The sequence below is a fragment of the Mastomys coucha genome, unplaced genomic scaffold (assembly GCF_008632895.1).
Source record: "Mastomys coucha isolate ucsf_1 unplaced genomic scaffold, UCSF_Mcou_1 pScaffold7, whole genome shotgun sequence".
Lineage (NCBI taxonomy): Eukaryota > Metazoa > Chordata > Mammalia > Rodentia > Muridae > Mastomys > Mastomys coucha.
In genome coordinates, this window is record NW_022196913.1 from 28307896 (window position 1) to 28322584 (window position 14689).

At 42.3% G+C, this 14689-nt stretch overlaps 1 protein-coding gene across 11 annotated transcripts in view; it reads right to left on the reverse strand.

Moving 5' to 3' along the window:
* Carmil1 (capping protein regulator and myosin 1 linker 1) overlaps positions 1 to 14689 on the reverse strand; it is a 276607-nt gene that overhangs the window by 102014 nt on the left and 159904 nt on the right. For all 11 annotated transcript variants that reach the window (XM_031358897.1, XM_031358895.1, XM_031358896.1 and 8 more), the window contains exon 12: positions 2749 to 2835. In XM_031358897.1, coding sequence (XP_031214757.1) covers positions 2749 to 2835 — 87 coding nt within the window. The remainder of the gene's footprint in view (positions 1 to 2748; positions 2836 to 14689) is intronic.

Consider the following 14689-nt stretch of genomic DNA (forward strand, 5'->3'; position numbering starts at 1 on the left):
AAAAAAAAAAAAAAAAAAAAAAAAACACTTGGGGAGAAAAAAAAGCCTGAGCTATATACTGAGACCCATATCAAAAACATAAAACCAAAAAGGCACATATACTACCATGAGTACAGATTTCTTTCATGGTCAGTATCCCCTAAGTGATAGTATGTGTGTGTGTGTTTGTGTGTGTGTGTGTGTGTGTGCATGCATGCACACACACATTTGTGTACTAGTTAATTTTTTCTCAACTTGACACAAGCTGGAGCCATCAGGGAAGAGGAAATCTCAATTGAGAAAATGCCCCTACCAGAGCTTCTGAGGTTAAATCTGTAGGGTATTTTCTTGACTAATAATTGATGTAGGAGATTCCCGCCATGGGGAGTGGTGCCGCCCATCATCAGGTGGTCCCAGGAAGTATAAGAAAGCAGGCTGAGCAAGCCACTGGGAGCCAGTGAATAAGCAACATTCCTCTTTCGTGGTCTCTGCCTCAATTCCTGCCTCCAGGGTCCTGCTTGAGTTCTAGTCCTGGCTTCCTCTGATGATGGACTCTAATCTATAAGCTAATAAACCCTTTCCCACTAAGATGTGTGTGTGTGTGTGTGTGTGTGTGTGTGTGTGTGTGTGTGCGCGCGCACGCGCGCGTATCAGTGAGCAACATCCTTTCTTTATGGTGCCATCTATATCCATCTTTCTGTGTGTGTGCACATTCATGTGTGTATATGTATGAGTGGGTGTGTAGGCGGTACCTGTGCTCATGTGGAGGAGAGAAGTCAACCTCTGGAGCTGTCCACTTGGTTTGTTGAGACAGGATATCTCACAGACTGGAAGCTTACTAATTAAGTTATCTGACGGGCTGATAAGTCCCAGATCCCCCTATCTCTTCAGGGCTGGATGATAAGTATCTGCCACAAGGTCTACTTTTGTTTTGTTTTGCATGCGGGTTTTGAAAATCAAACTCAAGACCTCACTCTTACAATGAAAGGGCTTTGCTTTCTTCCCAGCCATCTTTTCAGTCCCCAATGCTCACCGTTCTCTTTTTAATGGAATGACTAAGTCTGAAATATCTGGAGAATACCAGACGCTCATCAAGAAAAATCATTTATAAAGCCATGTATTTAAGTGAAGCATTTTAAAACCCAATAAATAAACTCCAAAATGCGGAGGCCAAATTAATCCCGACAGCAAAGAGGCCCTTGGCAAGTGGGGCACTTGGCAAGTAGCCAGCCTCTGACTAGACTCCAGAGAGACCCTGTTACCAGCCCAGCTTCATGTTCCCGAAGCAGAAGGGTCCCTCCCTTCGTGAGCCATGTTCACACAAGAAGGCCTGTGTTAATAAGCTCATGAATGGCAGGAAGTTACAAAGCTACAGTACTGGAGAAACTCAGGGCATATGACCCAAATGCATCACAGATTGGCATGCCATCCTCGGCTCTGGTTTTTGTGGGATTCTGACCATGCTTGGTATTCATGATTGGAGGGTTTACAGCTGGAAGAGGTGGCACCAGATGGTCCTGTCTTGACATAATCTGCCAGCCAGCAGGATGCTTGTGTGAGTCCAGAAAGGCATCAAGCCGCGAGTGTCTGAGGTGAGTACGGGTGCATGTGGTAGGGGCCATAGGGAGATTAAAAAAATCTGTCTTCCATTATGGATCCATGAATATACATGTTTTCTAGGAACTAAACTATGTTACATTTGTTAGAAACTTAAAACCACAATTATGAAACTCTAAACCTTTCAGAGCCCCTAAGGAACGTGTATGTTTTAAATTGAACAATTCAAGATACATGTCTTACAAGGACAGTTTAAAATTCTATGGATCTTATTTTATAAAACAATATTTAATATGGACTCTTACCTTTCCTGAAAGAGACAAGTAAGAAAACTTTAGTTTTCACGGGTTCGAGTAGGGTCAAGCTGTCCTCACCCAAGGACACAAAAGAGCCCTGCTGTGCTGTGCAGTTAGTTACACTATTCCTGCCTCACTGGCCGGACAGGACAGGGTACCTCACAACCAAAGCCTGACCTGCAAAGGACAGATGATCACTGTGCCCTTCTACTTTACCATAATTAATAAAGGAGCACAATGCATATTAATATATGTAGAGAACTTCTATACGCTTAGAAAAAAAGATTAACACCTAGAAAACTGACCTAGTCAAGTAGCAAAATTCCAAGAAGATAGACAAAATTTCAAGGAAACCGAGATGACTCATGGTTCTCAAACTATAGGCCACGACCCCCCAAAAGATCCTCAGACAACATAGATAATTGCATTACAATTCGGAACAGGAGCAAAGCTACAGTTGTGAAGTAGCCACGAAGATAATTTTATGGTTTGGGGAGGTCAGGACAGTGCATGAGGAACTAGATTAAAGGGTCACAGCATTAGGATGACTGAGAAGTCGCTGGTCACTCTGACAGTTGGGGACGTCGATATCTTTTGCCAAAAATGAACCAAGAAAAACATGAACAGGTGCCTTCAGGAAAGTGAGTTTCAAGGGTAGAGGCAGCCAGTGAGTGAACACTTAGTGGCTCAAAACTTAAAAAATTAGGACAGCAAATATATATTTCAATATTATTTTCTATAATGAAGTTCTTTACATTTAGATGATTATCAGAGTTGAATTGTATGATATCTTTACTTCCAAACTGCTATCATAATGTAATCTGTATATTTTAATTAATTACATAGCAGGGTGATATCTGTCCAAATGCAGCAAGTATAAAAGTCAGAAAAACAATATGAAGTACATAGACTATACCTTTAGGTGACAATGAGGTTTTAGATAGGTTCAAATGCTTCAGTCCCTTTGGGAGTTTGGCAAATTGAATACTTAAAGAGGATACACCTGAGGGGGGAAAAACAGATTATTAGAATTTTCAAGTGCTTAGACACATGACTGTTTTGCAATGTGTAAATACTAACTATGACTTCAGGAAAGGGGTTGTACTTTTCTGTCTGATGTCAGAGCTTCTTTTGTAGCCATTCTGTGCTACCCACACAGCAGTAGCAGACGCTAACACACACAGAGACAGTGTCTAAAACCTTATTCTTATATACTCCCTGTCATAACACTGTTCACAGCAAATCTGTGACTCGTGAACTGTCTTAGTCAGTAAGTGCTGAATATATACAAGCATAAAGACCTGAGTCCAACCTCCATAAACTACATTTACAAAAAGCCAGGCATGGTGATGCGCACTCATGCTCCTACCACTGAAGAGGCAGAGACAGGCAGACTCCTGAAGCTTGCTGACCATTCTCATCACATATGCAAGGCTTAGATAAAAGTAAGAGCTCCAAGCTCAAAGAAACATCCTGGACAGTATCGTGAGGAATAACACTGGAGACTGGCCTCTGGCCTCTACCACACGGGTTGCACACATGTGCACACAGGCATAGGCATCCACATGTGCATCCACATGAAGATGCACAAAACAAGCATAAAATAATAAACAAATAAGTAGGGGCTGGAGAGAGAGATGGCTCCGTGGTTAAGAGCACTGGTTGCTCTTCCAGAGGTCCTGAGTTCAATCCCCAGCAACCACATGGTGGCTCACAAGCGTCTGTAATGGAATCTGATGTCCTCTTCTGGTGTGTCTGAAGACAGCTACAGTGTACTCATATAAATAAAATAAATAAATGTTTAAAAAAATAAATAAGTGGCCTTCCTAAGGTCCTTCAAGTAGCTCAGGTTGCACATGTGTTATCACCTGGGATATGTTCTCAGAGGTCAAATTAAGTAGCACTAAACAAGTTCTCCTAAACTAAGACAAAGTCTTAAATCCAGGCAGCTACAAAGAACTTCTGTCTGTCTCTGTGCAAGAGTGTATGTGTGTGTGTGTGTCTGTGTTGGTGTTCATGTGTCTGTCTACCTGTATGTCTCTTAATAGGTAAATAAAATACAACTTCTCTTGGGATGTTTTAATGAGTTGGTTTCTCTTGGGGTAAACAGATGCTGTTTTACTGTTGTCAAGAACAGTAATTTTAACTACTCAAGCAACAGATTCACCATTACCAGATGAGATCCTGTGCTTAATTAGCTTATGGTTAGCAACCTCCAACAGAGTATCTGAGAAGCTTTAAACTCCATCAAGTTGCAGTTCGTATCGGGGGACAAGTCACAAAGAAATTCTCATATTTAAAATCAGGTGTCCTCTAACATTCATGGTAAGTGTGAAAGACTGGAAGTACCAGCTCACGCACTCAGGAACTGCAAGGGAACTAAGTGTTCTTATGAATGCAAATATGGAACAGATAAGTGTGTGCTTTCTAAGGTCCTTCAAGCAGCCTCAGGCTGCAAGTGAACTATGCTCCCAACGGGAATTATAGACTCTGTCTCTCTAAAAAACCAGTACCAGACATGAGAAACTTCTACTCAAGTTGTCGGTCAGATGAGTCCAAGTGCTACGCTACTGTTGTTGCTCTTGGCCACCTACCACTCAGTACCTTTTGACAAAGACACTTCAGACACAGAACTAAAAGATTCAAGCTAGATCTAGCCTAAAAACCTCTAACTTGCCAACAGAGGGAAGCAATCAATGGCTTTCCTTATCCAACTGTAACATCAATAAACTATAACAATGTCCAGCATGGCAAGATATCCCTCGAGGTGCATGGTGGCGCCCATGCTGGCAGTACCCAAACACTGTCTAATTGGACGTACAGCCCAATCAATAGGAGGAAAATGATGTCTGCTACTAGAAACCTAGCCAACTACCTGAGGCTAGTGAAGTCATGAATTTTAAAGGAAAACTTACTACTGTCACTTTAATAGACCACCATAGTCCCTCGCTGCATTCCAAATCTTGTCATTAGACCAAATAGCTAAGAGTAGCTCTTGCTTCTCCTCAACGCTTCTATTGACAGCAAATGCACATCATTACAGAAAACCACACCGGGTCATAATGAAACACAACTCCACCTAAGGCTCAAGGACCAGTATAGAAGAGAAAAGAAAAAGACTGAAAGAGCCAGGGGACAGAATGAGTGCTACAAGATTGCATCTCTAGAAATGACTCATCCATAACTCCTTAATCTGGCTGCCTAAACAAGCCTGAACAACAATACTATCCACTGATATCCTAATGCAAAAGGGAAAATCTCATGGGATCCTACCACTAGACAAAAAAAAAAAAACCTACAGGCAGTAATGAGTGTGGAAAGAGGGAGAACTGGCCTCTTTAAAGGATGAGTCCCTTAAGTGGTTATTCAGGACAGAATGGCCAACCCTGCCTGATACAACGTAAGCACAAGCTAAACAGACTCAGCAGGTTTATATATTTTAATAGATATTTTATAAATCTATATAAGTATGCATTTTATAAATGTACCTGTTTATGTGTGTATATGTGTAACAGTAATAAAAATGAACAATTGGGGAGGAGCACGAGAGAAATTGGTGAAGGGCACATGTAATGGGATGGTGGGGGCAGGGGAGAGGAGATGGGATATCATTTTTTTAATGTTTAAAAATTTTATTTTAAAAACTGCATAAGACTATGAATGTTTTAAATATCCAAAAGTCAAAGTGGCTTATCCAAATAAAAATATCAGATACTTGGAGACATAGCTAGACAAATGTGCTTAAAAGACAAAACGGAAAAGCATAACACATCAAAATCACAAACTCAAACAAATCTTACGTAGTTGTAATAAAATACAATTAGCTAGATTTCCCAAGTCTGACCAGAGAAAAATGCAAAACTTCACTAATGAAGGGACTGTAGTCTGTATGCTGTGACTGGCATTCTGAAAATATATTGAGTGAGTCTGACAGAAATAAAGAGAAAACACATGTATTCCTACATACAAGCACATACACACAGAAATGGCCAGTGGTGGCCATATGTTAAATCATAAAGTATGACTCAATAGTGAGGTATTTCTTTAAAAATAAAAGACTAGACAGGAACATTCTCGATCTGCGATGCTGTGTGTTTCCTAAACGATACTGACACTGTGTAAGAAAACTAGAAGCTTAATAGAAAGTGCTCAGGCAATCTCCAGAGACACAAACCTTAAGCAGTATAAACAACATAGCAAATGAAGCCAGAAAATCAAAGTAGAAAATACTGAGTGAAAGAAAACTATGATATTAAAATTCATGAAACCCAATAGAATGGTGAGTCATGTAAAGTGATAAAATAAATTTAACAAAGGAAGCTCTTCACAACTCTAGCAGAATTAATAAAACCCACACAGACTGGTTAATAAAAGACTATTAGTGAATGGCCTACAGACACTACAAAAAAAAAGCAAAAAGACATGCTTAAAAATTATCATTTTTAAAGAAAGTAGAGAAATTCCTTAGAAAAGACACAGCTAAAGCTCACGCAAGGAGAAACAGTTTACCTATACAGCCTTCTACATCTTCAAGAATACACACCTGCAACTATTTCAGTTCTGGGGATTGGAGCCAGGGCTTTGTAGGTGCTGAGCAAGTGCTCTACCACTGAGCTACACACTCTCATGCCCAAGAATTTAAATCTCTAAAATCCTTTCCACAGAAACAAAAGCAGCCAAACACATTACAACTTCCTGCTCTCTAAATCAATATTTATAAAGTTCTGCTACTTATGCTCAACTAGATTAATCTATCAAAACAGATGTCAGAGTGTAGGTATCACTTCTGGAGGCGGGGCAGTAGCGGGGTGAAAACCCATCAGGTAAAGTGTCTCATGAGTAACACTGTTTTCTTGCTCCTGGTAGTGGGTGCACTGGAATATACACGTTGCAAACACTCGTGGCAATGTAAGCATGGTGCTATGGTTTTGATGGATCTTGAATAAAGGACCTGGTGCTGAGGATGGCACTATTGGGGGTGGCCTCTAAGAAGTGAGGCTTTGTAGAGGCCGCTCATATCATTAGAGACATGTCTTCCAAGGGAACTGAGTAGCTCTGGTCTCTGCCTCTTCCATCCCTCTCTTATGATACTAGTGGTTCCACTCTGACAAGACATGCATGCACAGGACAGGACCAGAAGTGCCAATCCACCGTGGAGCAAAGCCGCCTGAGCTATGAGGCCAGGTCAGCACTTTTCTCCTCCATCCAGGCCACTGTGAGTGAGTAGTGTAAGTAGACGGTGACTTAATGGGCTTTGGTGAATGTGCCTTATCTCCCTAGGAGAGAATTTATTTCAAAAAGTAGAAACCGAGTGTGGTGGCGCACTCTGTAATCCCAGCACTCAAGAGGCTAAGGCAGGAGGACTGTGAGTTCAGCTCTAGCCTGGGCTACATAATGAGATCCTATCTCAAAACAAACAAAAAGCCTTTTTTTTAATGTGACACTGGAAGAATGGGGAATGCCAGACTCTCACTTTGAAATTGGCAGGCATGAACGTTGTCCACTCTTAGTGAGCCATTGTCCACCATATGTTTTTTACTTACAGAAATACACTCTACAACATTATCACTATGCTATATCTTTAAAGCCACATTCTGTACCTCCAAGTCACACTAAAGTAATACCTATTAGAACAAAGATGTATCTGCTAAACATTACCACCAAACCTCAGACGGCTGATTTCAGCTATTCTAACTTTCTTCTTTGAGGAGACACAGTTTTGTTTTTTTTTTTTAGGTTTTTCGAGACAGGGTTTCTCTGTGTATCCCTGGCTGTCCTGGAACTCACTCTGTAGACCAGGCTGGTCTCGAACTTCTTCAGAAATCCACCTGCCTCTGCCTCCCAGTGCTGGGATTAAAGGCGTGCGCCACCACCCCCCAGTGAAGGAGACACAGTTTTTAAACAGCAAATTAGTGTTTGTGTCAGAAACATGCTAGACACCGTGCTAGACTATGAATGGCCACACTCAAATCAAAGACAGAAAGGACGTGTGCTTTATGTGTAAGTGTGCTTTACAGCCAGGCAGACCCATTGCCTGTAAACACATTTTTTTTTTTTTAAGAAGGTACCCCCTCCAAAAATAAGTTGTCCAGCAATATTTTCTTTGGAAATATAGTAGAGCAACACAAGAGAAGTTCAAGTACATGCAAACGAAGTCATGTATAGCTCTGAATTGCTTTTAAATGGATTGTAAAGTGGGGAGAATTATTAAAGGCAGATAAATGAAAGCAAAGATAAGTATCTTTTTATGAAATTTCAGACAAGAAACATATAATGGCTGCATAAGAAAATATGTAATTGGAAACATTTTTCTCACATAGGCCAGACTGTCCTTGCACTCCTTTTCCTCCTGACCCCACCTACTGAGTATTATGATCATAGACATTTGCCATCACACCTGGCTTTAAAACATAGTTTTATATCATAGAGGAGGAAACTATAATGAACCATTGTTCTTGATGATTCAAAAACATAAGAACAACAACAAAAAAAAACCCAAATTCTTTAATGGGCCTTATGAAAGCTGCTCCTGTCTGCCTTGGCGGGATGTGGTGTCTATTAACACAGTTTCTTCAACAGAATAAAGAGAAGGGAGGAGAGAGGAGAGGAAGAAAGGAGAGAGAGTGGAAAGTCGAGAATAAAAGAAAAAGGCTATAGGTTCATACACACACCACTGAGAAGTGTTACATGTTTCCCCAGAGGCAAAGAGAAGGGTGAGACACTGGTCAGGAGAGCTCTACACGCTACACTAACGCCCTGCTGTGGCACTGAAGTAAGAGTCTCAGCAGGCACAAGAATGCAGGTGTTGCCAGGTGAAAAGAATGAAACAGATGCTCTGCACTCGCTGCCGCTGGCTTGCCAGTGACTTAAGTGATCATAAATGAACAAGATCATTAGAGAAAGGGCAGGAGACATGATGAAACTTTGGGCCCAAACTATCCAATTCAATCCTTTGACTAAAACAGGGCATAAAAGCTTTGAATCGTAGCAGAGTAGGCTGCTTAAAGCATCCACTGGAAGGCTGGAGGGGTGGTTCAGCGGTTAAGAGCACTGACTGCTTTTCCAGAGATCCTGAGTCATTCCCAGCAACCACATGGTAACTCACAACCATCTGTAATGGGGATCCAACGCCCTCTTCTGGGGTGTCTGAAGACGGTGATAGTGTACTCACATACATGAAATAAATAAATAAATCTTTAAAAAAAAATAAAACTTTTATAGAAAAAAAAGAGAGTAAAAAAAGTATTTTTTTTAAAAGCATCTACTGGAGATTTCATTATTTCCCTGGAGGTTTTAAAAATCATGTAGAAGATGTCTATTTCCCTTCAATATGCAACTGTTCTAGCTTCCTCTATTTCAAAGCATTTTTTATCTAATGAAAAAGTAATTATACAATGTCTCATATGCTAATTTGCTATCCATAATTATTAACTTCCATACACAGGCAAATTAAATTTGACATTGTAAATTTAACCCTATTAGTCACATGCCCACTTAAAAGCTTACAACACCAAATACAATTTCAACATTGGGCCACCCTGGTGTCACAGAGATTCTCATGGTGAGAAATGGGATCAATAGGCCCTGGCTAATCTAAAGCATTATGTTAATAAGCTCGCAAAATTCTGCCTGCAGAGCTCTAGCAATGCGATACAGGGAAACATGAGTCCTGTTTTGTGTCTTTCAGGAAGCATCTAGAAGCACTGTGGCTGCCACCACTTGGAGAGCTGAAGCAGATTGAAGGACATGTGCTATGAAAACCCTATGTCAAAAGACAAAACAAAACAAAACACAAATAAATAGAGATACAGACACTAAATATATCCAATCACGTGTTAAAATGCTTAGACTTTAGAGCTGAAGAGATGGCCAGCTGAAGAGCAACGGCTGCTCTTCCAGAGGACCAAGTTTCAATCCTAGCACATAGCTGTGAATAATTCCAGTTCCAAAGCATCAGACACCCTCTTCTGGGCTCCGTGGGCACCATGCACACACAGACAAACATGCAGGCAAAACACCCGTACTCATAAGATAAAATGGAAAACAACTTTTTAAAAAGATCTCTGCCAATTCCTGTTGGTAGAAATGGAGAAAAACGGAAAGGGAGTAAATAAAGAAGCAAGATACAATGAACTCCTTCTGTTTTTCAAATAAATGTCAGGTGAGCCCAGTGGTGGTGGCACACACCTTTAAACCCAGCAGTTGGGAAGCAGAAGCAGGCAGATTTCTGAGTTCGAGGCCAGCCTGGTCTACAGAGTGAGGTCCAGGGCAGCCAGGGCTGCACAGAGAAACCCTGTCTCAAAAACAAACAAAAAAAAGAAACGTCAGGTGTAGCGTGGCTCAGGCCTGAAATCTAAGCACTCAAATGCCTGAAACAAGAGGATCCTCGTGAGCTTGATATGAGACTGGACCATGTAGTGGGTTCAAAGAAAGCCTGCGCTACAGGGCAAAAGGACTACAGGGCTGCTGGGTTACTGGGTCACTAGGCAAGAGGGTTACAGGGCTCCAGGGCTATCGGGCCTACAGGATCATAGGGCTATACAGTTTCAGGGCAAGAGAGTAAAGCAGTTACAGGGTTAAAACACAGCATTGGGGAATAGGGAAAGAGGGCTACAGAACAGGGAGAGAATTAGCTTTTGAGAGCGTAGGGGAAAAGCGGAAAAAAGAAAACAGAGTTAAGAAGAGAGAATTTGAAAATAAAGGGATATTGCTGGGTGGAGGGGAAATGGTGTCAATGTATCTAACTCTTATAGGTTCCAAAACCCAAACCCATGACTTAAAATATTGCTTTACTCTATTTAACAATAAAGATATTAAATGTGGTTAAAATGGCCCGTCGAAGACAGTGCTGTTTTATATCTGCCACAGAGAAACTTGACATTTGAACCACTAAAGCTTTTAAGAAAATACTTTGACACATAATAGAATAAACTAACTTGTCCACACAGCACTGAGCTGCTTAATTCCTCTTCTGAAGGAAACCTGTATAGCCAGACTCAAAACTCACTGAGCACAGTACACTGGCCAGCAGCGAGGTAGGAAACTGCAGGGGGTGGTCTGCACACACGGTCCCTTTCATTGCTGTTCTAGACACACAAAAGATGCAGGGGTTCCCTCCCCCTTAAGGTGTGAGCAAGAATACCTGCACTGCATCTTCTCTAGGCTGTGCCTGTCACCGAGTAAGGGCGGATGCCTGAACGCTCATCAATGGGCTGGCTGGTCTTACTCCTCAGGGTACTGTCTCCTCTTTTTCTCAGACCATCCCCTGGTATGAACACTATCATCACTAACTATTCTGAACATGAGCAAACTCCTAAGACGTGGAGAAGTTAAGTACTGTCTGACACAACTTTGGCAAAAATTGGGAGCCCAGAATCAAATCAAGTTCATTTATCACAACTTAAGAAACAAAAAAAAAATAATAAAAAGCCACCAAAAAACGTAAGCAACAATCCAGGGGCTATTTCTATCATCTTATTTTGAACATCAAATAAGAGTCACCACTGATGGTCAAAATAGAAACACTAGGACCTCAGGGTACCCCTTGTAAAATAAATAGCAGTAAGGTGGGAATGTAAATCACCTTTAAGTTAGCTCAGAGCTGCACCAGGCACCCGTCCCCTTAGATTCAGCAGACTACTGGTTGGCACTACAGTTCAGTTGTGGCTAGCCAACGCCTCTCCACAGGCCACCCTACCTGCTGAGGGGGCCCCTAGGTGGGCAAACAAGCTCTGTTTGGGGAAGATGAATTACACAGCATATTCAGGGAAGAAAGCTGCCAACCTCTAGGTCAAGAATAATCATCTTGCCTCAGCTCCTGGGGCCACCAGGAACCACAGACCACCTGGTTCCTACAGCCTAATATTTCACAAACAATAAATGTACAATGCTCTCATTAGCCTGCGAGAGAAGGTGGCCCCTTCATTAGGGAAGTCCTACTGTTAGAGATCTCCTTCCTCCATACCAGGGGGTGCAGTGGCAATTATCAGTGTCTCTCTGGTTTCTTTTTCTTTTATCCCTTGGTGAACTGCTGGTCAGGCCTTAAGGCTTTCCAAAGATTCTCAAGCTCCACACCTGACCTCCTATCAATTTTATTTCTATGGCTCCTGGTTCACATTTCCCTCCAAGTGTCTAGCAGTGGCCCCTCGGCTGAGCCTTCTGTTCTCTCACCTGCTCTTGACTGCCAATGGTCCTCACGCCAGTTTACTGACACCTGCCTCAGAGAGATCATATACTATCCACCACAGGGCTCAGCAATGTCACCAGGGGCTCCATCCCTGCCTCGCTGTCCTTGATGAACTAACTTCTTTCTCTGATGGCCATGGTCCTATCTAGACCGCACACTACCATCAAACACTGCCTCCTCCATGCCCCATTTCCTCAGATTGCCTGTCCCTCCTCTACTGTCCTACAGTCTCTGATGCCTGTGGGACCTCTGTGCTGATACCAGGCCAGTATCTCTAAGAGCTCCAATGAGCTAGTCCATCAGGGGTGACTTCACTTTGGACTGCCTTGGGTTTTGAGTGTTTGTCTCCGGGAGGACTACGTGGTGATATTACTCAATTTCTCTGCTTCTGGAGCACTTAGACTGACACCATCAAGCCCATATCCTGCATTCTCAGGAGATTTTCACTGCTCGTTTAAAGGTTTCTCTGTATGAAAGCTAGGCTTGAGAAGTGTCATCCATCACTTCCACCTCCCTTTCTTCCTCTTCACTATCCAACTTCTCTCATGGGATTCCCCACCTTTTGGACCCCAGAGGGAGCTCATCTAATCTATCCTCTTTTCTCCCTAGAGCCATAAGAAGTGGCCCATGAGCATCTCCTTCGCCCTGTCTCTTTTATGGAATTTACCCAAAAATCAGAACCCAGCTTGGGGAGAGGTGTTGCTGGAGGCATACGCTCTTCCCACCGTAATTTTTCATTCATACAAATAAATTTCATTTGGACAGCCAACTCCACCACAGATGTGTTTCTGAGCTGGCTGGCACTGTCATTCCTTAGTGATGTTCTCAGAGACCGTAATGCTTGCTTCAGACCTTCAACCCTTCTAGGGGCATCTCTATACTCACACGCTACAGTCCACTAATCAAGCAGACAGACCACTTAATACCACAGAGAAGACAGCCACCCTTCTCCTCCTGATGGAGCAGACTTGGTTACAGGTCTTACTCTCCATAGCAGAGGCAATGCAGTTGTCCCTACAGTATGAAGGCACTCCGTTTCATAACACATAGAGAAAGGCCATACTGGGACCCCAGAGGGGCTCATCTAATCTGGCCTCCTTTCTCCTTTCAGCCTCATAGCCATAAGAAGTGTCCAGTGAGCATCTCCAGCCTCTGCCTCCAGCCCGTCAGAGATGTTCCACCCTCAGCCTCAACCTACCATTAACAGCAGGGTCAGCATCATTGCCCTTCCTGGAGCCTGGGGGGTCTCTTGCTAGTAGTCACAGCTGCTCTGATGACAATGACAGCTGCTATGCCTATATAACACCGTCTGACCTGTTCAACCAAATACTCTCTTTCTCTGCTCACTAAATCACATTTTACGTCTCCTCTCTACAAGCCCATGATAATCTGAAGGCTGCAGACCTCTCCTTTAGCCTCTGGTATGATGAGTGGCCCATGCTGTAAATAACCAGAGTTTGATGTATCAATATTCACATCACAAGCCAACAGCCAAACTTTCTGAGAACTGCCAAGTGGCTCTCAGAGTGCCTGGTTCAGGGGGCAAAATCAAGTGCTTAAAGTCTCAGAATTCTGACCTATTAACACATTGAGATCCCGTTTGCTTCAGGTTTGACTTCCCTTGTAAATAATCTCCGTGGCCCAGTCTCTCTTCTAGGTCACAATCCTCCTTTCTGACCCCACCCCTACCTTTTGATTGTTTTAAAATATAAGTCATTGTCATTGAAAAGCTGAAAACCACTTCCATGGTTGGCACACACCTATAGTTCCAGTGTTTAGGAAGAAAAGACAGGGAAAACAAGAGTTCAAAGATGGCCTAAGTTACATGAGACCCTGTCTTGAAATAAATAGGAAAAAAAAGAAAAAATCAAGTTACTACTCTCTCAATTGAAATCTCAACATTTATACACAGCTAAATTTCCTAGGGTTTTTCTACCTATAATTTTAAAAGCTACCAAACTGATTTTGATAATCAGCCTGAATAAAAAGAATCAATGAACAGCCTGTGTGGCATAGAGGTATAATCATAATCCTAGCACTCAGGAGGCGAGGCAAGAGTCTTGCTTTAAATTTGAAGATACACATTTCTCCCCCTCCCTCCACTCTCTCCTTAAAAAAAAAAAAATGAAAATTGTTTCTGGATGCTCAACCCCAAGAGTGAAGTAGGTGAATGTGGACAGCCATCCAGGGCAGTTGCAAACACAGCAGTGAATGAACTTGGAAGAGAAATGAGCAAGACTCTTCAGTCTGTGAAAATACTTTTAGGTGTCCAAACTGGACAGAATGTGGGCAGTACACATTGGCGATCTGGTGAGCAAGGAGCTGAGGGGCCCTCAAAATGATCCATGACAACAGTATCTACAGCACACAGTTGATACATGTGGATGAAAACATATACCAAATAGCGTCTCCAGGGGGTAGAAGGAGGAGGGGAATGCGTCTTTGTTGAGCATAGACTCCCACTCACACAAAAGAACCCTCTATAAACTTCACCATGACTTTCAAGAACAACTTTTAAAAGCAAATAAGAGAATGGCCTTAAATTCAAACTCCATTTAAAGAAAATATTTATGGCTTATGAAAGTCCTACACTAGATGCTGTGCATCTAAGGAAGGGCCAGGAGGACGCTGGCATAGAGGGTGCATGACAGGATGTGGGTACTCCAGGAGT